The 24,586-nt window shown below is 43.5% G+C and overlaps 1 protein-coding gene across 1 annotated transcript in view; it reads right to left on the reverse strand.

Moving 5' to 3' along the window:
- LRIT3 (leucine rich repeat, Ig-like and transmembrane domains 3) overlaps positions 1-13,693 on the reverse strand; it is a 57,349-nt gene extending 43,656 nt beyond the window's left edge. Inside the window, exons 1-2 of the mRNA XM_083178143.1 lie at positions 13,534-13,693; positions 9,785-10,257 (exon numbers count right to left, since the gene is read on the reverse strand). Coding sequence (XP_083034269.1) covers positions 9,785-10,257; positions 13,534-13,649 — 589 coding nt within the window. The 5' untranslated portion in view covers positions 13,650-13,693. The remainder of the gene's footprint in view (positions 1-9,784; positions 10,258-13,533) is intronic.
- Positions 13,694-24,586: the final 10,893 nt, after the last annotated feature.

Below are 24,586 nucleotides of genomic sequence, written 5' to 3' on the forward strand. Positions count from 1 at the left end.
GGCTGACACCCCGTAACTAGAAGGGGGATATTGCCTGGTATACCGGGTATCTGGACTGAGGTTTTCACAGGTGGCGCCACACATCCTCTTGTTTACATATATATATATATATATATAGACCAGTCCAATAGGCGGCACCCACGGATTTTTCTTCAAGTAATCAGACACACGCCAAGGTAGTGCAAGCTTTCGGGTTTTATTACCCTTCTTCAGGCAGCATACAACATATAGATTCAATTACATCAGTGTAAATGCTCACCTTAAATACCAAATGTGGCGCCAAAACAACAGTGTGTCACAGGTGCAGCATCAGGTAATCCACCTCCACGTCATAGCCGGCATTGCCGCTCAACGCTTCCGGGTCTGTGTACTGCGTCCCATCACCATGGAGATCTGGCGCACACCAATGCCGTAAGCACTCAGCATCGTGCACGTCACTCCACGGACAGAGCGCAGACACACCCACAGAGCGCTGTCACGTGTGCCGCCATACTGCGGGGAGGACTCCTTCATTTTGTTGCCATAGTAACACACGCTATAATGGCGTAATCGAACACCAACAAATCAAACATTAAGAAAAATATGTACAAAGATTTTGAATACAAAAAACACGGATACAAGTCACATAAGGATATATCATACATTATTCAGGAATTAAACGAGAGGATGAGCGTTCCAAATGGTCCCGGACCGGTTTCAAATGACAACAGAGCAATACTTCTATAAAAAAATATACCATACATGTTACGTAACCAACGCTGCTGTTTTGGCGCCACATTTGGTATTTAAGGTAAGTATTTACACTGATGTAATTGTATCTATATGTTGTATGCTGCCTGAAGAAGGGTAATAAAACCCGAAAGCTTGCACTACCTTGGCCTGTGTCTGATTACTTGAAGAAAAATCCGTGGGTGCCGCCTATTGGACTGGTTTGTATTTATTTACTTTGGCTGGGCACCACGGTGTCTGCTGTTACCCAGTTGGGACAAGGAGGGTGCCGGCCTATTGGACTCATATATATATATATATATATATATATATATATATATATATATATATATATATATAGAGAGAGAGAGAGAGAGAGAGAGACTTTGTGGTGCGGCACTCGTGGCTTAGTAATAAGCAATAAATACTCCGTACAACAGGAATGGTGATCAACGTTTCACATAACGTGTATTTGTTTATCCTGATGACAAATACACGTTATTTGAAACGTTGATCACCATTCCCGTTGTACGGAGTATTTATTGCTTATTACTAAGCCACGAGTGCCGCACCACAAAGTCTCTATCTATCCCTCTGTGAAGGCACCGGCTGCAGCATCTATAACGTTATATAGGAGTGCCTCTCTCTCTCTCTCTCTCTCTCTCATACATTTGGTCTATCTATAATACTTTACCTGACCCGGCATATAGTGTCCATCTCCGTGCTTTGCTCCGCCCCTCTGGAAACCCCCTTCTGAAAATCCTGCGTTTGCCCCAGCGGTTATCCCAAAATAAATTGATCCAGATGTTATATTGAGGGACGTCTGTGGGTAGGTTGGACAAGTCACCGTATCAGCAGGGATGGTGTCAGCAGACCAGTTTAATGAAGCTTCATTAAACTGTCTAATGATTCACATTTTATACTATTGTTATATATTGTATTTTGTTTGTGTTTATTAAAATTGTTATATTTTTTGAGAACCGTCTGATCCATTTATTGGCATAGCCAGCGCTGACACTTCCCACTTGTTTCTTCCTAACATTATTTGGGGTCTGACAACCCCGTGTTAGCTGCTGTTGGTTGCGCACCACGCATACACACTTTGATGCCGTTTCAGGATGAGAAGGCCAAGGCCTCCATTTGTTATAACGGAAGTGTGTTGCTGTTATTTAGGGTGTGGGAAGAGGCCAATGGCCCCCATGGTAGCAGAGGTTTGAAATGGACTGAATGATCTGAGGCTGCATCTTAGGACACAGCTGGTATCACTAATGCAGCAGGTAGCATTTGCTTGTAATAGATCTCTTCTACTACATTACCGTACAGCACTTTCTTCCAGGCAAGCAGTAGTGATAGCTACTCCATCCGGACCTTACTGACCCCTTAATGATAACACTGCATGCATAGATTAAAACAGTCAACTTCCAAGACCATTTTCCAACATTTTTTGATACTTATATTATATCCATATTGGATATGACACTATGGGGGAAATTTACTAAGCCAAATACGGCAAGAATTGGCGTATTCATATTCAGTTGTATTGAAATATGGGCACATATTTGTATCTTTGAAATTTACTATGTGGAAGTACAGTATGTTAGTATTTAGCATTTGTACTGCCGATAATGCCATTCGTATTCATATTCCTGTAGGTATATGAAGGAATATGCTTTGTATTTTACATTACACCAATGTTATTTTCAAATGTACTAATAATTCGCATTGGGAAATACGATGCGTAAACAAATACAAAAAAATACTCCTTAAATTTTTGTATTTCACATGCCTTTTTTCGGCATGTGAAAAAGAAAAAGAGAGGTAGCAGCGCTCAAAACAATTAAGGGAAAAATTGGATGATCTTTACAATAATATTGATTTAATATGAGCAGGAATTACACAGCAATAAAATAACACATAAAGAAATTATAAACAATTGGTAAACAACATAATATAGATTTTGATTGTAGTCTGAGCCAGCCCAGCAGAGGATTCCATCTCAACTGACCCCCACATGGCACCATTGGGGTACTCAAGGACTCTCTGGACAACCGCTCCCCAAAAAAGTCAATCATCTGGATACTCGTGGTTATCTACCTAACTGTCCTCAAACCCAACTCCAGTGGATTCCGGTAATTTGTGCCACCCAGGACCGACCACTTGGACTCAAGGACATTGTATACCATCTGATCAGGAGCGGTAACTATGTTTCCAGCCTAAAATTCTGGGCATACTAGGAACGGACTCTCCAACATTGCTGCTATAGTGTAGTAAAAGGGATTTTAACCTATTAATTTAGATTATGTTGTTTATAATTTCTTTGTGTGTTATTTTATTGCTGTGTAATTCCTGCTTATATTAAATCAATATTACTGTAAATATCATCCAATTTTTCCCTTAATTGTTTTGAGTGCTGCTACCTCTCTTTTTCTTTTTCTATTGTATATACAGGAGTAACTAACCTGTTTATAGCAGCCGCTGGGAGGCCACTCCTGCCGAGCACCCCAATAGTACCCTCCCTTACCCTGGGTGGGCTCTAAATTGTTTTCGGCATGTGCAGCGAATCCTGTTGCGGAGGGCTGGAGCATTCGCTGCCAGCACTCCTTGTCACCCTATGGCAGGGGCGGATCCAGGATAAAATGACAGGGGGGGCACCATGATAAAAAAGGGTTTGGGTGGGGGAGGGGCGGTGTTAGTGGTGCCAGTGTACATGCTAAGAGAGAGGCAGGAGAGGGTGGGAATGGAATTAAAAATAGGCCCTGGCATTTAAAGTACGCAGGCCCACCATGGCGACAAAAGTGAAGGATGTTGTTGTGCGCGCGCCAAAGGCGCGCTCCAGAAAAGGGTGTGTGGCCACTCAACAGGGGGCGTGTCAACACCATATACAACTTCTACACATTATGCAACAAAATACTAGACCCCATTATACTTGCCCCTTATACATGATGCCAAATGGAATGAGCCAAAATTTACATAATGCCACATGGATTGAGACAAAATTAAAATAATGCCACATGGATTGAGCCAAAATTTACATAATAACACACACGGATTGAGCCAAAATTCACATAATGCCAAATGTATTGAGCCAAAATTCACATAATGCCACACGGATTGAGCCAAATGCATAAAATGCCATACGGATTGAGCCAAAATTCACATAATGCCACACGGATTGAGCCAAAATTCACATAATGCCACACGGATTGGGAAAAAATTCACATAATGCCACACGGATTGAGCCAAAATTCCCATAATGCCACATGGATTGAGCCAAAATTCACATAATGCCACACGGAGTGAGACAAAATTCACATAATGCCACATGGATTGAGCCAGAATTCACATAATGCCACACAGATTAAGCCAAAATTCACAATACACTACATAAACAGGGACATTGTCCACCAAAGGCTCGCATTAAACATTTACACCATAATGTCCATTACACGTTAAGTTACACGCCATTATGTCCATTATGTGTTATGCCAAACACCATAATGCCTATTAAAAATTATGCTACATAAGTGCTGCTTCTCTACATGCTCATTGCCAAGGGTTCCATGCTCATTGCCAGAGGTTCCATGCTCGTTGCCATGTGGGATTACATGCTCATTGCCAACGGGGAATACATGCTCGCGGTAAATGGGGGACAGCCGCCGCCAGGCAGAAGTGATAGCCACTGACAGTGGCAGAGCCTGACTGTATTCAGAGCACTGCAGGTCCCAGCTATTTGAAATAATACCCCTTTCACACCAGAAAATGCATTCCCAGGTTGGCCCCTTTTACACCAGCCTAGTCCCTGCGTTTTCTGGTGTGAGGGGGAGAGAAAACCACCCTTCCCCCCTTTAACCAGTTATCTCATTTAACCGGCTATATCTTCGAAACCAACTAACCCATTTACATGAGACAAGTATTATATTGAAGAACTTTTGAGTGGGCTTTGAATGATTTTGGTCCAGTGAAACTGGAACGTTTGGTTCCAGAGTAATCTGCCCTCAAAGAACAAGAACAGCCATGAAATTACATTTCAAAAATAAAAAAATCGGTTTACACGCAATATCTCTGGAACTGATTGACCGATTTCGACCGGCCTGGTATCATAATGAAGGCCCAGCGATTTGGAATTGAATGATATCAACCACAAGCTTCTGTGATGCCAGGGCGGGAACTGGCAGCCATCGGAACCGGGTGGGGGTCGGAATTGACGGGTCCCATATTATCCTATGGGAAAAAACGTTACAGGTTTGCCAGGCGATATCTCCGGTTCCCGGGGGGGCTAGAGACACGGGGCTGGGCTCGTTGGAAAGCCCTGGTCCTCAGCTACAAAATGAAATGACAGGGGGGGCACGTGCCCGGGTGCCCCCCCCCTGAATCCGCCACTGCCCTATGGCGATTTGTAACCTGAGTCGGGGGACGGTGGCAGGCAGGGAGATGGAAGCCTCCCTGCCTGCCCCAGAATGTGTGGGGGAGAAGGACTGCTCCCAGGGACACAGGCAGCAGAAGCTGCCCCCCCCCCCCAGGAGAGCTGGCAGGGGACGCAGGTAGGGAGCCGCTGCACTGGTCCCGCTTGTGAATATGTAATGAGCTGAACCAGTGTGAAGTGAATATCTAATGAGCAGTTCCCCGCCCCTGCTGACGAATGTGTAAAAAATGTTTTTGTATATATTCATGTGCTGCAAGCACATTAATAAAAATAGCATGCCCCGTCACAAAATAAAATTTCGGATTTTTTGTCACCAAAAAAAAAAACCCTTTATTTTAAAAGATCACTTTCCAGTTCAAAAAGATGTTTAATGCAAAACGGCGAATCATGGCGAAAATCATGGCGAAAATCATGCTGAAAGCAGTTCTCCATCCTAGCATTGAATACACCAGGGGCGGATTGGCTTGGCAGGAAACCGGGCCAATTCCCGGTGGACCAGCCCATAACTCGACAAATTTGGCCGATCTCCTTCCCGGCCGGGCCATGGAATGCGCCACCTAACAAGCATACTCAAAAAAGGTGTGTGAGTATAACTATAATAAATGACTATAATAAACATTGTGGGTGCAGGGGATGTGGCTGCCATGGGACTGCCTCCAGTCCCTCTGCTCCACCTGCACCCAGTCATACTAAACTGCATCTAGATAAGGGCCCCTATCACACCCAGCCAAGGGCCACAGGAGACCAGTACCCTCTCCCTGACAGAAATCTGAGCTGCTCTCCTCCAGCAGCTGCCCCATAGGGGTGAAGCAGAGGTCAGCCTCTTGTTAGCAGGTACAGTTTACAAAATGTCCACAACTCCTCTGATGACTGGGCCGTGTCTCTGGCCTCACATTACCATCCAGGCAGCTTCATAGCCACTGGCTCCACGCACACCCTCTTCCTGCCACAAGCAGTTCTCCCACATTGATACCCTTAAGTTCAGAGATAGTTGGGGGAGGAGCGCTAGCAATTTAATATATGTATTGTGCCAGAGTGTGATAAGGGCTATGGGATTGAAAAGTTAGATTTGAATATACAATGTAAAATATAAAATATAAGTGGTGGCACCTGTAAAAAGTAAAATTGTTAGTGCCAATGTTTACACTCTTTTAGTGAAAGAGTTGGATTTTTTTAAAAGATTGGTCAGTCCGGTGTTACTGTCCCTATCTTACCCTGCACTCCGTGTTGGTGGTTTTCCTGCAATGCTGTACTGGCTTGGGCCCCTTTTGGTTGATCGGGCTGTGAGGGCTTCTAAGCGCAGAAACCGGCTGAACCACGTTTGCACATGGCAGCCGCTGCGCTGATGCTCCGTCTTTGCTGAGAGGGACCGGACGTAGCCGGAAGTTGGATTGTGGTCACAGATGGAGCTGGAGATGGGTTGAAGATGAAAGCTTGCCAGAGGGTCTTGGTTCTCTTCACCCTTAAGTTCACCTCCAGGTTGAAAAATCATAGCACGATAAGTGTCCGGGGAGCCCTGTACCCCTCCTACCCACCAAAACTTACCACCCAATCCCTGGTGTGTGACACCCCCTGTTCCCTCTACCCATGTGTGTATATGTGTGTGTGACACCTTGTACATCCTTAGCCCCCTAAGTATTGACAACCTGTCACCCTTCTACACTGTGCATGTGTGACGTGCTGTACTCCACCCTAAAAGGGGTAGTATATTAGTGATCTGTGGGAGGGGTTAAATTGCATTTTTATTGTATTTTTTCCCTTCCCTTTCTCTTTCCACCCATATCTTCTGTCCATGGCTTCCAGTCATCATCCACCAATTCCTCTGTCCCCTGGTCAAAGACAGTCACCCCACAAAGTCTGCCTCACACTCACAGCCTGTCACTGTTGATAAAATATTCACACCTTTGTCCCCACCACCCCACACTGTCTACCCACTGGTCACAGCCCGTCACCCCACACTGTCTACACACTGGTCACAGCCTGTCACCCCACACTGTCTATCCACTGGTCACAGCCCATCACCCCACACTGTCTACTTACTGGTCATAGCCTGTCACTCCACAATCTACCCACTGGTCACAGCCCTTCACGCCACAACCTCTGTCTCCCAGTCACAGCCCATCTCCCCACAACCTCTGTTCTCCAGCCTGTTACTTGTTCAACATATCTTTAGGTGAATCAAACATTTTTTTATGCAATTTTATGTGAATATTGCTTTATATTTTTTGCAGTGGATCTCTCTTTCTATGTCTTTTAGTGGATCTGGCTTTTTTATGGACTTATGGGTCTGGTATTTTCAATGTATTTTTATTTGGATCTAGCTTCTTTAATGTAGGCCATAGTTTAGTATCCAGGTTTTAACCTTACATGAAATAGGTGACTTATGCCATGTTCACACTGCCAGTGTGAACAACATGGTTTTTACCTGGCATTTTAATGACGGGGACTGCAGCGCCAGACCCTGTTCTCACTGCTAAGGCAAATTTCCAGGTGAAGCAGTTCTATCCGGTAATTTGCCTTTTAACATTGTTTTTGTTTTTGCAGTGTGAACAGGTCAACCCGTGTCTGCATACTCGGCTCTCAAACACGGGTAAAAAGCAGAGTTGGAGACCTGGGAATTTCATCACGGGTTGACCCGTTCACACTGAAAAAAACCTGTTAAAAGGCAAATTACCGGGTCGATATGCTAGACCCGGGAATTTGCCTAGCAGTGAGAACAGGGTATAAGTACCTCAGCTAATTTGATTGAACTGTCAGGACATGCATGGATATCCTTTACACCTGGACTGTAATGGAGGAGTTTGTGAAACTTTGATGGGGCCTGTGACAGCATCATCATAAGTTCAATTGAAGGGTGATCAAATTTATCATCACTCTATCACAAGTGATGGCCTGCCACTGTGGCTAACTCTCCATATAGTCTCTGCTGGCTGTGTACAACATGCTGGGAGGAGGGATGGTATTATCTGGTACAGGGCACGAGAAGATGTTACTAGTTATACAAAGTATTAGAATGCAGACTACAGTATAGACGTTTCAGACATTTCTCCAGCAGCACCTTTGTGTTATCAAAGTAATGCTGCCACTATAGCTAGCAAATCATTGTAGAACATTTTATAATATAAATAACCATTTGAGTATAACACTATGGGCCTGATTCATAGGCGGACAAAATTCCTCTACAGCTGCATCCGCCTTTGTACACAGTACTGTACTTTAAAAATGTGTAAACGCTGCAGCCGATCAAACTTGTACTGCGACACCCACCACCTGTGTTTCAGATCTGCATCTTGTGTACACTATAACATTTTATAATATCCCCTACTATATGTTCCAAACTCCTGGCTCCTGGTTCCCTGTGAGACCACACCCCTTGAGGTCACACTCCGCCCATCACCATACTCCACCCCCATAAGGGCTGCTTCCAAAAAATTCCCGGGCTGGTTTTCCTGCCCAATCTGCCCCTGGAATACACTCTCGACAAATCCCAGGGAAAACCCCATTGAAATACACCAGCGAATTGCAGCAAGCATGAAATGGAGAACTGTCCGGCATTCACTGTTCGCTTTCGGCGAACAGTGAACATTGAATAGGGTGAGTCAGATTTTCACCGCAGAGAGAGAAAACAGCCCAATTTGAGGGAAAAAAACAGTGAATCAGGAGCATTGAATACTGCCTTTAGTATTCACATATTAGCCCTCAGATACTCCTATGCACAAGTGTGTGCCTTATAAAAGGCCATTAAGCACACACACTCACAAACAAAGACTGAAGACTGCAAATAAAACCGACAAATACTCAAAATAAGACACACTTATAAAGCTACTATACAAACAAGATTCACAGGACAACTTTCACTACAAAAATTCACTCAGAAAATCTTAATAACCATTAAAACTCCAAACAAACTCCACCTACTCACCACACTCTCCACACCTAGCTAAACCCACAAGGAGCTAGGGTGTGTAGGGGCTTATATATGGCTTGGAGAACAGTCACAACTTTATAACTTGCAGCCAATCACTAAGTGGGTTTAGGTTTCAGAAAAATTTTGTATGCCTTTTTTAAAATATGTACATATCACATTTGAAAATATGTAGGTAAAAGTAGGAAGAAATAACAGGAAGTTTAACAGGCTAAAATATTTACAGTCGCAGAAATACGAATACGCATCCATAGGACCCTATATACCATGGGTCCTCAAACTGCGGCCCTCCAGATGTTGTGAAACTACAAATCCCAGCATGCCTTGCCACAGTTTTGCTATAAGGGAGTGTTAAAACTGTGTCAAGGCATGCTGGGATTTGTAGTTTCACAACATCTGGAGGGCCGCCGTTTGAGGACCCATGCTATAAACCATCGTAAAAATACGATCGCTTTGTAAATTTTGAAAATAACATATGCATACGTATTCCAAATACACACCTGATGCCAGTCATAGACAGTGGTAGCCACAATATGAATACAAATTGTATCTAGTTGTATTCTTTCAGCAAATTTCCGCCTACATATATTGGGGTACTATTGCATTTGTATTTGATCAACAGAAAGTGTTACACCTACTATGACCTACAGTACATCTTGAAATAAATCCTTTAAATTTTAAACCACAAAATCTGTATGCAACCTATGGGCTAAACTTCCCAAACTTACCCAGTATAACTCGATGTGGAAGTTTTTCTGTAGTGCTGAATGCTGGTTCTGAGAATGGCGGCCAGATGTCCAGCAGGTCTGAAGGCAGAGAGGTGAGCTTATTGCTGGACACGTCTAGGTATGTAATGTTTTTTAGGTACCGTGCAGCCTCTGCTGGAATACTTGCTATTTTGTTGTTATGGAGGTCCAAGGTACGCAATTGAGGCATCTCTAATACAGATTCCCATGGAAATACAGAGATCATGTTCCCATCCAAGCGTAATTCATGCAATTGTTTCAGATTGTAAAAGCTGCTGGAGTCAATGCTAGTTATACTGTTGTAGGTGATCCAAAGATATTTCAGATCAACCAGGTAATAAAAGGCTTCAGTGGGAATTCTCCGGGTAACTGTCTTTTCTACTCGAAGCTTCACAGTGTCAACAGGAACATTGACAGGAATGTCAAACATGTCAGGATCATTGCAAAGAACAGTTCTGGAGTAATAAATAAATTAAAATATCTTTATTTGGTACATGGGATTTCAAATACTACAAAACTGTAGCTATGGTTAAATTCAGGGCCAGTGCCACCACCATGCAGCTTTAGCCAATTGCCTAGGGCGCCGGCCACTAGAGGGCGGCATGAAGTAAGGTCATCCTCACCAGCACGCCCTGATTCAAGGACGTACTGGAACTGGTGCAGATGAGTGGCGGGTCTGGCCACACCCCCCCCTCACTGGAGCAGCGGGTCTGCCCACACCCCCCCTCGCTGGAGCAGCGGGTCTGCCTGTACCCACCCCCCTCGCTAGAGCAGGTGAACGGCGGGTCTGCTGCACCCCTATGGAGTAAGTGAGCGGGCGGGTCTGCCCGCACCCCCCCCCCATATTGCTTGGGGCAGTGAAAGGGCTTACACCAGCAGTGGTTAAATTACACCTATGCCTAAACTCAGCAGAGGCAGACATTTTGTGAGCTGAACCAATAATCTCGAGAAAGCAGCCAATCATTATATTAGGAAACCAATAATAATTTTATTTTACTAGGAGCGATAGGTACTCTTTACCTAGGACGGCGCCCATCGCGGGCATCGCGTCCATCGCCTGCACTAAAGTAACGGGTGCGACGCGACCGACGCGATGCCCGCGATTTCCCATAGGGATCAATGTTAAATTTTTCAATGGACGCGATTTTTCAGTTCAATGCCTCAATGCCCGCGATTTTGCCATAGGAAACAATGTTAAATGGGCCACAGAGCTCAAATAGGCACCCTTAGCAGTGAAATGTCCCCCACAATTGTTAACAACACCCCACGATCCACGGCAACCCGAAGCGTGGCGAGCGCAGCGAGCCCGCGAGGGGCGGCGGTACGCGTCCTCCGACCTTTTCATACCCCCACTATCCACGTCGGCGTGGAGTTGAGAATAGAATAGTGTGGCGAGCGCAGCGAGCCACCGAGCCCGTAGCGTGGCGAGCGCAGCGAGCCCCGCGAGGGGACGCGGATACCTGTGAAGCCCGCGTAGGGCCGCGTTTACCTGTGAAGGTATCCGCGTCCCCTCGCGGGGCTCGCTGCGCCTGCCACGCTTCGGGCTCGGTGGCTCGCTGCGTTTGCCACACTATTCTATTCTCAACTCGACGTGGATAGTGGGGGTATGAAAAGGTCGGAGGACACGTACCACCGCCCCTCGCGGGCTCGCTGCGCTCGCCACGCTTTGGGTTGGAGTGGATCGTGGGGTGTCGTTAACAATTGTGGGGGACATTTCACTGCTAAGGGTGCCTATTTGGGCTCTGTGGCCCATTTAACATTGTTTCCTATGGCAAAATCGTGGGCATTGAGGCATTGAACTGACAAATCGCATCCATTGAAAAATTTAACATTGATCCCTATGGGAAATCGCAGGCATCGCGTCGGTCGCGTCGCACCCGTTACTGTAGTGCATGCGATGGCCGTGATGCCCGCGATTTTTTACACCCGATGACCGCGATGGACATCGTGGGCGCCGTGCTAGGTAAAGAGTATCGAGCAATATATTATTAATATTATTATTAATAACAGTTTCTGATACAATGCAGCAAGTTCTGTTTTACAATAGAATACTAATACAATTAGTAGGGATAAAACAAACTGTAGTTAGTTGCAGACAGTCAAAATGGTAGGAAGACCCTGACCGCAAGCTTACAATATATGTCTTTTGGAGTTTTATATTATTTCATATAAGTTAACTTCTTTCCAGTCTTCTGTATCACTTTTTATTTTTATATATATTGTTGAATTGTTCATAACTTTGAAAACTGTATGGACTGAAATAAAAAATTCAAAATTTGACTGAAAGTGGAAATTTCGGGCAGATAATGGATACGTTTGTGCTTGTAAATGACTTGGTTTTTCAATATTAGTCAATTGCAATTCTCGTTATAGGTAAAATTTAATAGTGTGCAGTAAACCGTACATGCTGCAGTTCATCCCATAATGTAGATTTTTAAAGCATCAATCATTTACAAGGCACAACTAGGTTGGTTCTACTATGTGATTGATTACCGCTTTAAAAACACGGCCATTCTCAGATGAACTTCTGCACCTTCAGCTTCTCGCACACTATTACATCTACCCTAATATGTTCTTATTCTCTGGGATTATTGCAGACTACTAAAAAAAAATTGTTCAAAAATGATCAAAATATTTTAAAACAGAAATGTGTTTTTTTCCAGCAAGGCCTTTCCAATTTAGTTTGATGGCCACATTTCTGCTCATATTCTAAGTACTTCTTCAGATGCCCTCAACAGCCAAGAGACTCTGGAGAGTATTTTGAGGGCGGTATTCAATGTCGGGCCCTGTTTCAAACAAGAGAAATAGTGTCCGCCACCTATCCAATGCTGCCGTTTCCAACCATTTGGATCCATTTTGTCAGAAACGGACGTGGATTGTTGAATTCATGGCTATTTCTCGTCAATCCACGGCTGTTTTCGCTGACACGCCCCCTTTTCACCACTTGACAGGCGGAACATTAAATTCAGCCTGTTGAGTTGCAGGTGAGCTGGCCGAATACCCCACTAAAACTCTGGAAACAGATAAGTGACATTCTGGAAGATATTTTGAATTTCGCTACAGATTTATTATTTCTCAAAAATGTGAAGATCCAGAGATATCATATTGGAGTGGCATCCTACTACATTTATAAATTCTGAATCTATACAGTTTATGTACATTTGGGTGTAATAAGGAAAAATCAAGAAAGAAATTATGGGTGGAACAAAATTGCTAGGACCATCTGTTTCAAATTCTGCTGGTGAAAAATAGAACAAGGTAAATATTCTGGAAAACAGATTTTAAAATTTTGCTTATCAACATCATTCAATAATTTGTCTAGTTGGAAGTTTGTATTATTTTGATCATGTTTTGTGTTAGTTTGAATGGGGGTGTTCTTGGTTCAGCTCCACCAACAGCCATCTTGCTTCTATAGATCCAGATCTGTACATTTATATACCACAAGCCACTATAACTGCTTTTTATAAGGCTATATAAGTTGCCAGAGTGCTTAATGCAGGTTACAGAAAACAGGGATGACACTATTTACTATTTCTACGCATTAGCATCATTTAGGTGATAAACAACAATATTTGACCATATAACAGAAAATGACCATCCTAGGAAATTTCAGTACACTTGCACAAAAATTGTGCGCTGAACAAGTATGGCTTATATTCTAAAAAACTGCCTTAAGACACACACAGTGCAAACCTTTATATGCAGTATATGTCTAAATTATCTGATCTTACCTTGTTCCAGTGCCGTCACTTCTCCCGTGGAAAATACAAGTGCATTGTGACGGACAAAAGGCTTGAAGTTTACCAAAAATCTGTACTAGAAAATAAAAGTAGATTAATAGAAACATGTTTTTATGCTATTAGGAGGAAGTTGAGCAATTTTGACACTTCATTGTTTAAGCCACGCGAATATCATTCTGAGACAGGGAGCTACAGGGGTATACCCTCATTTAGTAATAGAAGATTACATGAGATTAACGGAGATCTAGAGTTACTTAACCTTCAAGTGTGTTCTTTAAGGGATTGCAGGGTCACAGTCTGCTGGTATTCCACACATATAGCCATACACATACAGTGAAACACAGAGATATCTGGCAGGTGTCACTCTATCAAAATAGAGCAGTTTCAAGAACAATTAAGTCTTGTAGATAAAGGTATTCATTAGCTAAAGCCATGATATTTGGATACACAAATAACAAATTAATCTTCATTAAAAGTAAATAAGCATATAAACAGGTCAGACAACTGTTAGAAAATGCCCTCATTACTCAAGCCAAACATTCGCTGGAGATCTCCAAATGTAAATATTATAAATGGGGGAATAAGGCGGCCAGATTGTTAGCCACCATGTCCCGCGATCATGTGACATGAAATTGTCACAGAGGAAATTTCTCAGGTTATTAAAGATCTGATATGATGTAAAACACCAGTCCCAGGCGGCCTTTTGGGAGAGTATTATAAAATGTTACATGACAGCATTCTATCAGCAATGTATTAATTGTATCAGACGATTCAAAGGGAATACCCGGAATATCCTACATTTGATGAATCCCACACAATACTACTCCAAAAACCAGGGAGAGACCCACAACTGCTGGGCTCTTATCGCCAAGCACAATACTGAATGTGGATTTTAAAATCCTCTCCAAATTTATGGCCAACCAGTTGCAAAACATCTTACCATCATTACTCACCAAGCACCAATTAGGCTTTGTAGCGGGTAGACACTCAGAGAAGGCAATAAGGTCTGCAATAGCAGCAACAACTTTCTCTGTGCTGTTTGGATACTCAAACAATATACTCCTTAGCTTAGACACCCACAAAGCATTGTGCTCTGGCCACATTTGTTCTCGGTGTTGGAACACAGAGCATTTGACGCTGACTGTATTAGACTTATCTCCTTTTTCTTTACTATTCCCATACTACCTCACTCTTGATTAACAGCTTACAGGGAGAGAAAATGGAGAGACATGCCAGGGATGTCTCTGCTTTTTAATTTATCTTTGGATCCACTGTTAAAAATACTCCAAAATTGGTCTCTTTTTCAAGGTTCTCAAGAACGATGATATCTGCTTTTGCAGATGACTTACTATTATACATCAATAATCCTAGGGATGTTTTATCACTCATTTAGGAAAAGTTTGAAGTTTATGGCGGCTTCTCTGGACTGGTAATAAATGATGATAAATCAATGGGCATGCTTTTAGGCCCAGGCAGCTCTATTCCTCCTTGGAGTAATGATTTTCCAATAAAGTGGGTCTCCTATTCTTTAGCATACTGTATTTGGGAATAACTTTAGATATAAATCCTGCTGATCTGTACAAATGTAATGTTACTAAGGTAATACATGGCATCACCAATTAATCTAAAAGTTGGGAACACCTAAATCTGTCATATCAAGGCAGAGCACAGTTAATTAAAATGATCAATTTTCCCAGATTATTGTATATTTTACAAATGTTCTGTCTTGTTAACAAACATTGTTTTGTCTTGTTAACCCTAAAAGATGCAAACTATATCAATGCACAATTTTGATCCTTTATCTGGAAGGGGAAAATATATTGCATCAGTTTAATTAGGCTATGCCAAACTAGACAAAATGGAGGCATTAATTTGCCATATATTGTGCGTTATAGTCATGCATCCCAGATGAGCTATCTTACATTGTTGATTCATGGCACAAATGTACATGCAAATACTATGGTAGAATGTCAATGCTTAGAAAACATCTAGCCAAGTCTAGCCATATTTCTGTATGCCAACGATAACGAAATATCAATATTACTTTAGGGCACTCCACTTCTGTGAAACAGCCGTGAGGTTTGGCACATTGTGAGACACAGAATGGATCTAAACATGCATCTTACTCTTAATTAAAACCCAATGTTTGCATGGCAGCCCACCCTTTCACCATATGGAAAGCAGGACAAATTAACTTTATAGGGTAACTGGTCAACACGAGGTATAAGAAACCTCTGTTGTTTACAGAAGCTACAAACAAGTTTGAAATTCTTCAGGCATTCCCAATAGCATTCCTATAAGTACAACATTTTGACGGTAATCATAGAATTTTAAAACTTAGATTGGGATAATCCTTTAGACAGAGTAATAAAAGGAGGGTCTACAGATAGAAAAGCAATCTATTATTATTAATCAGAGAATTTAAAAACTTAGATTGGGATAAGCCTTTAAATCGAGTAATAAAAAGGGGCCCTACAGATAGAAAAGCAATCAGTACAGATGGTGTAATGGTTAGCATGCCCACCTCGCAGTGCTGAGGTCATGGGTTTGATCCCCACCATGGCTCTAACTGTGCAGAGTTTGTATATTCTCCCCGTACTTTGTATATTCTCCGGAGTCCTCCGGGTACTCCGGTTTCCTCCCACAATCCCAAAATATACAGTTAGGTTAATTGGCTCCCAACAAAATTAACCCTAGAATGTCTGTTTGTGCGTGTATATGTGGTAGGGAATATAGATTGTAAGCTCCACTGGGGCAGGGACTGATGTGAATGTTCAACTATACTCTGTAAAGCACTGCGGAATATGTACGCGCTATATAAGAAACTGGTAATAAATAAATAAATAATATAATTTTACAATCCCCTTTTGATAATACTGCTTCTCAAACAGGGCTGTGTCAATGATTGGTGCAATTCCCTGCGTTCTCGACTCAATACTTTTTTTGAAGCTTCTTTCGGCTAGCACATATCAAGAACTGTTTTATAATATAACACATCATTTATTTATCCCCTAATAGACAATTGAAAACGGGACTTCTGTCTTACGATATATGACCCAAATGTCAAAAAGAATCAGCTGACCTATCTCACTCCTTATGAGATTGTCCGATAATACAGGGATTTTGGGCAAAGATCAACCTCACTCATATTTTTGTTCTTCACAATCTTCACCATATTTTTAGGATGGAATGGGTAAATACTATGTTTCATAAAGAAAAACATGTATTCTTCTTTTTTGATATCTGAGAGAGTTATATAGCTCAATGACCCCTCCTAACAAGAAAGACAACTCATAGTAGCTCACACTTGAGTGCATGGTATACACCTACTAGACAACAAATGTATTTAATTTTTGTACAGGTTTTTTTTGGGACTAAACTGTTTCACACTGCACTTTATAGCATAGTATTGTCAACAATATCTATGCTGTACTGTAAATTTTCTAACATAGCACAACTCCATTTTGTACAGTGTATAATAAACTATGCTTCAATATAACAAAAAAAAAAAAAAAGAAGTAAATTTACACCTGGAACAGATATGCCCAGCATAATTTTTTTTTTTTTTTTTTAGTTTTCATTACATTACTTGTTATATGTATGTTTCCATTCACTCTGTGTAATATTCACAGTGTTACTATCTTAATAGGTACAATTTCTTCTATTTTTCCTGCTTCCTGGGAAGTGGACAACTTCCTGCTAAGCTACTTGTACTCATAGATTTTGGTTCTTACGTTGTATAATCCTGGTATATATGACTATCTTATGTCAGATGTGAATGGCAATTGTATGTGATCTCATTTATTCAACATTGATATGCCTATTGGAAAAAATCAATAAAAATTGTTTAAAAAAAAGAAAAAAATGTACACCTGGAACAAACCATATTCTATTTCCAAGTACATTTTTACATTCAGTTGAAATGCTGAAAAGCTTTATTTTTACACTGAATTTTGAGTTTCAGACACACTGCTCTCAAACCTAAATCTCTCTGCAATTTTACATCTGCCAACTTTCAGCCAGGGCCACCAAGAGAAATCCTGGGCCCCGGTACAACAACTTCCTGGGGCCCCTACGGACGGAGCTCGCTGCTGCACACTCTGCGGACCTGTTGTTACACCACAGCTTCCAAGGTGGATACAGGGACAAAAATTTACACCGTAATGCCTATTACACATGTCACAAATCCATTTCATATTATACCACATGCAATAATGCTCATTACACGTTAAGCCACACACCGTAGTGGGCAGAACACATTATGCCATACACCGTAAAATACCTATTATATATTTTACCACTTGCCATAATGCCCATTACATATTATTCCACACACAGTAATGCTCATTGCATATTAGGGGGTCAACATGCTCATTGCCATGGGATTAACCTGCTTTTAACCTGCTCTGCCAGGGCTTACCTGCTCTGCCTGGAGTAACATGCTCTACCAGGGGTTACATGCTCTGCCAGGGGTTACATGCTGACTTCCAGAGTTGGGTCTCAGCCCCAGCAGCATGGAGGGAAGCAGCAGACACAGAACAACCAGCCACCCACCTTCCACCTTGGAACACAGTGACCTGGACATGGGAGGGGAACCAGGTCTGGGTCTGCTAGACTGGAGACATGGCACTGGCACCTGCTGCTGCTGGTGGCAGTTGGGATGGGAATGTGGGGAGCGGGGCAGGCTGGTACCGCGGGATGGGGTCTTTCTGACCCAGTTCCTCCTGGCACCCAGGGACTACCTACCCTAAGTATCCTCCTGTTGCCGAGCACGGTAAACTCCCAAGTCACGTGGCTGGCTTTCAGCAGCCCTGGAATCGGAGAGTGGAACAACACAGAAGAACCTCTGTAATGCTGCTGCCCCCACACTGGCCCACATCCGCACTCCCAATGCTGCCGCTGAACAGCTAACTCCGGCGCACTCAGACCCGGCGCACTCGCCACCAAATAAAAAAAAAACTGTGTGTCCAAACCAGGGCCCCCCTGACAGGCTCGGGCCCGGGTAAACTGTACCTGCTACCCCCTCCCCCTCTCGGCACCCCTGCTTGCAGCGCAGCACAGAAAAAAATGAGAAAATGTAGGCGGATAGTCTAAAAATGACGAACACTGGCAATAAGAACAATCAGTCAGCCGGCATTCTAATTGGTGAGTATGTTGTGAGTGGGCAAGTTACAGTATGTTTAGGCATCAGTTGGAGGATTAAGAGTTAGTCTGTGGGGAAGGCTAGGGATAGGCTGCAGGGGGGTTAGGTTTTGGTGTTGGGGGTTAGGGTTAGGCACTAGCAGTAAGGGTTAGGGTCACGCTGCGAGGGGGGAGTTAAAGCTAGGCTCCTAGAAGGGAAAGTGTACTAACTTGATCCCTGTTGGGATTGCCTGTTAAAGGATGCTGAAGTCAGTATTGTCACCGCCAGCATCCTGATCGTATATATACCCAATTGCAATTTTATGTGGATTGCAGTGGTTTATCTTATTGATATGATATGGAGAGTCACATTTGCATGCAGATGGCCCTGGTATAACTTCTAACATGACACTGGGGTGCAAGTGGCAGTGGTGTACCTATAGCAAGGCAAATTGGTATGGAGGTGGACCATTATTATCATTTACTTATACAATTCTGTACAGATGATTTTATTTATTTATTACCAGTTAGTTATATAGTGAACACATATTCCACAGCGCTTTTACCGAAAATCCCCTGCCCCAATGGTAGCTTACAATCAATATTTCCTACTATGTGTACACACGCACACACACTTTCTCACTAGGGTTCATTTTGACAGGCTCCAAATAACCTACAAGTATATTTTGGACTGTGAGAGGAAACCAGAGAGCCCTAATAGACCCATGTAAGCACAGGGAGAATGTGCAAACTCTACACAGTTAAGGCAATGGTGGGAATCAAACCCATTATGTTAGTGCTGTGAGGAAGTCATGCTCATCATTACACCATCCATACTGCCTCAACAGATATTTATACTTCACATCAGTCTCACTCTCTATACACAATCACAAGTCCATTTTAGGCAGCAGCCAACCAGCTGTTTAACTGTTTGTGGAAAAGATACAAATACCTTACAGGGCCCTGATCTAAAGCAAACTCATGATCCCATTATTGTGAGGCAGCAATGTATAGTTTTGTACTGTGTAAGCAGAGCCGGTCTTAGGCATAGGCAAACTAGGCAATTGCCTAGGGCATTTGGAATGCCTAGGGGCATCAGCAGCTTCTGCTGATTAAAATGATATGTAACATGCCTATATTCTATGTGTGAGTGAGGCTGTATCTGCATATGAAATAGTGTATTCATGGAAATCACTGTAACATAGCATTCCTTATGCAGGTACAGCCACAGTCGCACACAGAATATAGGCACGCCACATATCATTTTAATCATTGGAAGCTCCTTGTGTGTGCTATTCATAACAAAGCAAATAAGATGAATTTTCAGCAAAAAAGTCACCCAACGTTAGCAGAACTGGCCAGGAGCTGCATGGCCTATTGAGGCAAGATGTATGAGGAAACATCTGTATCCAAGCAGAGGCAGAGGTCACAGTGTTAGCGGCTGTGCAAGTTCAGCATAGGTGTAAGGGGCATTATGTGTGTCATGTATAAATGCAGGGCCGAAACTAGGGTTTCCGGCGCCCGGGGCAAGGCAGTCTTTTGGCGCCCCTCCCCTAGTGATGCTGCTGCGCGCAGGAGGCGCGCCGAAATTTTCGGGGGCGTGGCCTAATTTGGGGGCGTGGCCTATAATCGCTGCTCTCCCGTGAGGCCACGCCCCCATTTTGCCGCTATGGGGGCATGACCCAGAGGCTCTGTGAGCCTCTAGCCATGCCCCCAGCCCCCTGGCTGCGGGAATAGACGCTGTGCGCATGCGCACAGCGTTTATTCCCCGCTGCTTAGTTAGCAGCTGACAGGGGGGACCGACCAAATGACGCCTTGTCCCTGGCGCCGGAGACCCCCCCCTCCCCGCACAGTCCTCTCACCGTTGAAGCCGCAGAAGCCGCAGCCGCATCTTACTTTGACTTCGTCCGTCTCCTACTAGCGCTGCGGCGGGAAGCGCTGATGACTTCAAAAAGACTTGCCGGACGCTGATTGGCTGAATTCAGCCAATCAGCGTCCGGCAAGTCTTTTCGAAGTCATCAGCGCTTCCTGCAGCCGCGCTAGTAGGAGATGGACGGAGTCAAAGTAACATGCCGCTACAGCGTACACATACCTGTCACCGGACCTCACAGCGCCCCTCACCTCCAGCGCCCGGTGCGCGTGACCCCCCAGCCCCCCCCTAGTTACGGCCCTGATAAATGCATTAATAATGTGCAACATATGTGTAACAGGCATTATGTGTGTCATTTGTATAAGGGCATTAATAATGTGCAATATGTGTGTAATGGGCATAATGTGTGTCATGTGTATAAGGGTATTAATAATGTGCAACAAATGTGTAAGGGGCATTATGTGTGTCATTATGTGTATGAAGGGCATTAATAAAGGTTGGCATAATGTGTAAGGGTCATTATGGTTATAAGGACATTATTAATGTGTGTCATGTGTAAGGGGCATTATGTGTGTCGTGTGTATAAGGGTATTAATAGTGTGCAACATATGTGTAAGGGGCATTATGTGTGTCATGTGTATGAAGGGCATTAATAAAGGTTGGTATAATGTGTAAGGGGCATTATGGTTATAAGGACATTAATAATGTGTGTCATGTGTAAGGGGCATTACTGTGTGGTATTATCAGGGGGTGCTGAGAGAAAGGGGTAGGGGGTACAAATTACCCAGGTCAAAGTCTGATGGAAGGGCCCAGTGGGGGCCCTGGGCCCCCTCCCCTTAAGTGACAGCAGCAGTTGCAGCTCTTCTCCTCTGCCCAGCACACACTGCTTTGTGCTGGGTTGCAGTGTGGCCATGAAGGTGCTTAAAAAACAACATTTTCTCAGGATTTTTTTCTAAGGGTATAATGTGAATAATGTGAGGAGTAATGTATATAAGGTAAAGTGGTACTACTGTGTGATGTAACGTGAATAAGGGACACCATCGCATGATATAATGTGAATAAAGTTGCACTACTGTGTGGCATAATTTGAATTGGGGGTACTATTGTGTGACCATGCCCCTTCCCAGCAAGAACACATCCCTGTTTGGGCTGCGCACCGAATGTGTGCGCTGTTTCTATTTAAAATATTGCGGGTAGGAGCACCAAAATGATAATTGCTATGATGAGGGTTGATGGTGCTGGGAAAGGGGAGCAGGGTCAGAGGCGGAACTAGTGGCGGTGCTAGGGGGCACCAGACAAAATCTTGCCTAGGGCGTCATTTAGGCTAGGGCCGGCTCTGTGTGTAAGTGGCTGTGAAATAAACAAACATATATAAATATTTTGAAGATGTGGGAACGCCAGTCACATTGGTGTGCAGGTGTCAGTGACACAACTTTTCATGTCAGCTGACTAGTCTATTTTGTCTGTGGATGGCAGTGGTGTAGTCTCTAAATATGGGATAACAGCCATGTATGTGGCATTGATTTAGCATCTAGATACAAGTTGACCAGTCACAGGGATCAGCTCCATAAATTTTAACTTTGAGCTGACAAATGATATTGGTATGCAGGTGGCAGTGGAAAATTCTAGAAGTGAGATGATGAGGCACATTTAGATATGAAATAGTCAGGTATGTGCATGCATCAAAGGAATACTTGGTCAGATTGATAGGTGAATGGTTTCTATGTGTGTGTCAATAGTAATATAGTTATTAAGACTATTGTACATGGACACATTTAGAACTACTTTTTCCTATAAATTCACCTTGATACATACATTGATTTATAGAGTGTTTTGTATTGAATATATGTATGAATATGTGAAATTGTCTGGGCAGCCAGTTTGTGATTGATCCATTTCACAGACAGCCACAATTTACCATGGGTTAGCGTAGAAGTGCCAATTCTCCAGGTTTTCGTAAACACCTCATTTCACATGCTGTATCCCCTTACTGTTTGTGTAGTTGCTATAATTCATTCTTGCCCTTAACCTACAGCATACCACAAATACTTGTACTGACTGTTCCCATTCCAGATTGTGCTGTCACAATGTTAAAAGTGGGAAATATTTCAAAAGGATCCCCTCTTGAACAACATTTTTTCATTCCAAGCCGAGTATTCATATCTGATTTTGCTGCAGGGCGATTCTCCAGAAAGTAAACATAAAGTCCAGTGCATTCACATTTTCTTTCATTTTAAACTAATCTGTTAACAAATTGGCATGTGAAAGCTAAATTGCTTAGTGGCAATGCCTTACCCTTTAACTTAAGATAAGACCCACTAAAATCTTAATATTTTGGAGAAGTATGTTGGTTGAATTTGTTTAGCTGTCCGGGGGCTCACGGACAATCATTCTAAAGTACAGTACTAGTGCTTATTAAGGCAATATAACAAATACAAGCATGACTAATGTTTGCATTGCTCACCATGCATTATACAGCACTGCTGCTCTTTTTATTTATTTTTTCAATACAATTTGGGTACTAGAGGGCAATGTTGCCTTGTGGTATATTTATATTAGGGATGAGCAGGTTCGGATTGCCAAGATCCGAGCCCCCCCCCCCCCCCCCCAAAACTTTCTGACCCAAGCAGTGGTGTCCTGTGCTGTTGTTTAAGTTTAAGACTTATTTACTGTATGTATATGGGTTTCAGAATGAATCATTCCCCCCACACATAGCAGAAATGGACAGTGCACGCCAAAGGCGTGCTGCAAAAGTCTACACTGTAATGCCAATTACACATAATGCCACACACTGTAATAACCATTACACATAACGCCACACACCATAAAGCTCATTAAACATAATGCCATACACCGTAATGCCCATTACAGATAATGCCACACACTGTAATGCCCATTAAACATAATGCCACATACCGTAAAGCGCATTAAACATAATGCCACACACCGTGATGGCCATTTAACATAATGCCATACACCGTAATTTCCATTACACATAATACCACCCACCGTAATGGCCATTACAAACTTTACCACACACCGTAATGCCTATTACATATTATCGCACATAAGTGAAGCTTACCTACATTATTATTATCGTTTATTTATATAGTGCCACAAGGGTTCCAGACAGGGGAGTAACTAGAACTGTCTGGGCCCCATAGCAAAAATTTTGAAAGGGCCCCCCAGCACTCTGCCAGAATAAGGAGGGGGTGTTGGGGGTCAAAATAGTAGATGGGGGATATGACACAGTAGAAGGCAGGGCCAGACAGGATAGAGACTGGTAAAGCTTACACAGAGGGTTTAGGGGGGGGGGGGGGGGGGGGGAGTAAGTAAACCTACTGTCGGGATTCCATCCATTGGGATGCCAGTGTTGATTTTCTGACTACCTGCATCCCCACAGTCGGTCATCTTCCTTCCCTATGTTAAACTATGTGCAGCTGAATGTAGTAAGTGGAGTGCGAGTCACGGATTCAGTACTGAATCCCGGCGGTCGGGATCCCGGTGTTCAGAATCCCGACGCCGGAATCCCGACAGCCGAAATGCCGACAAGGGGGGGACGTGGATCGCCCCCCCTTCGCTGCGCTCGCCACGCAGCAGGCCCAGTGCTTCGCTACGCTCGGCACACTAATGTATTCTCCCTCCATGGGTGTCGTGGACACCCATGGAGGGAGAATGTGTCGGGATTTCGGCGGTCGGGATTCTGGCGTCGGGATTCTGAACGCCGGGATCCCGACCGCCGGGATTTTAACTGCATCCCGAGTCACATGGGTGGGTCTTTGAGCAGTTAGGGTCACTAAACTGTAAGGGGCAATCACCAGTCTGGAGAAGGGGGGACTCTCTGTGGGGGGTACTGTAAATGTACTGGTTGGAGGTTAAGTGGAGGGCAATGAGATGTGGGCAGTTAGCCAATCAAGAAGGAAAGGGGGGGGGCAAGGTGGCAGATCGAGAGACACAGGGATGGTGGGGGCCACCGGGCTGGAAAAGAAGCATGGTTGGTTGGTTAGATGGGGACACTGGGATGGGGAACGCTGGCTAGATGGGGGGGGGACA

The sequence above is a fragment of the Crinia signifera genome, chromosome 1, assembly GCF_055691185.1.
Source record: "Crinia signifera chromosome 1, ASM5569118v1, whole genome shotgun sequence".
NCBI lineage: Eukaryota > Metazoa > Chordata > Amphibia > Anura > Myobatrachidae > Crinia > Crinia signifera.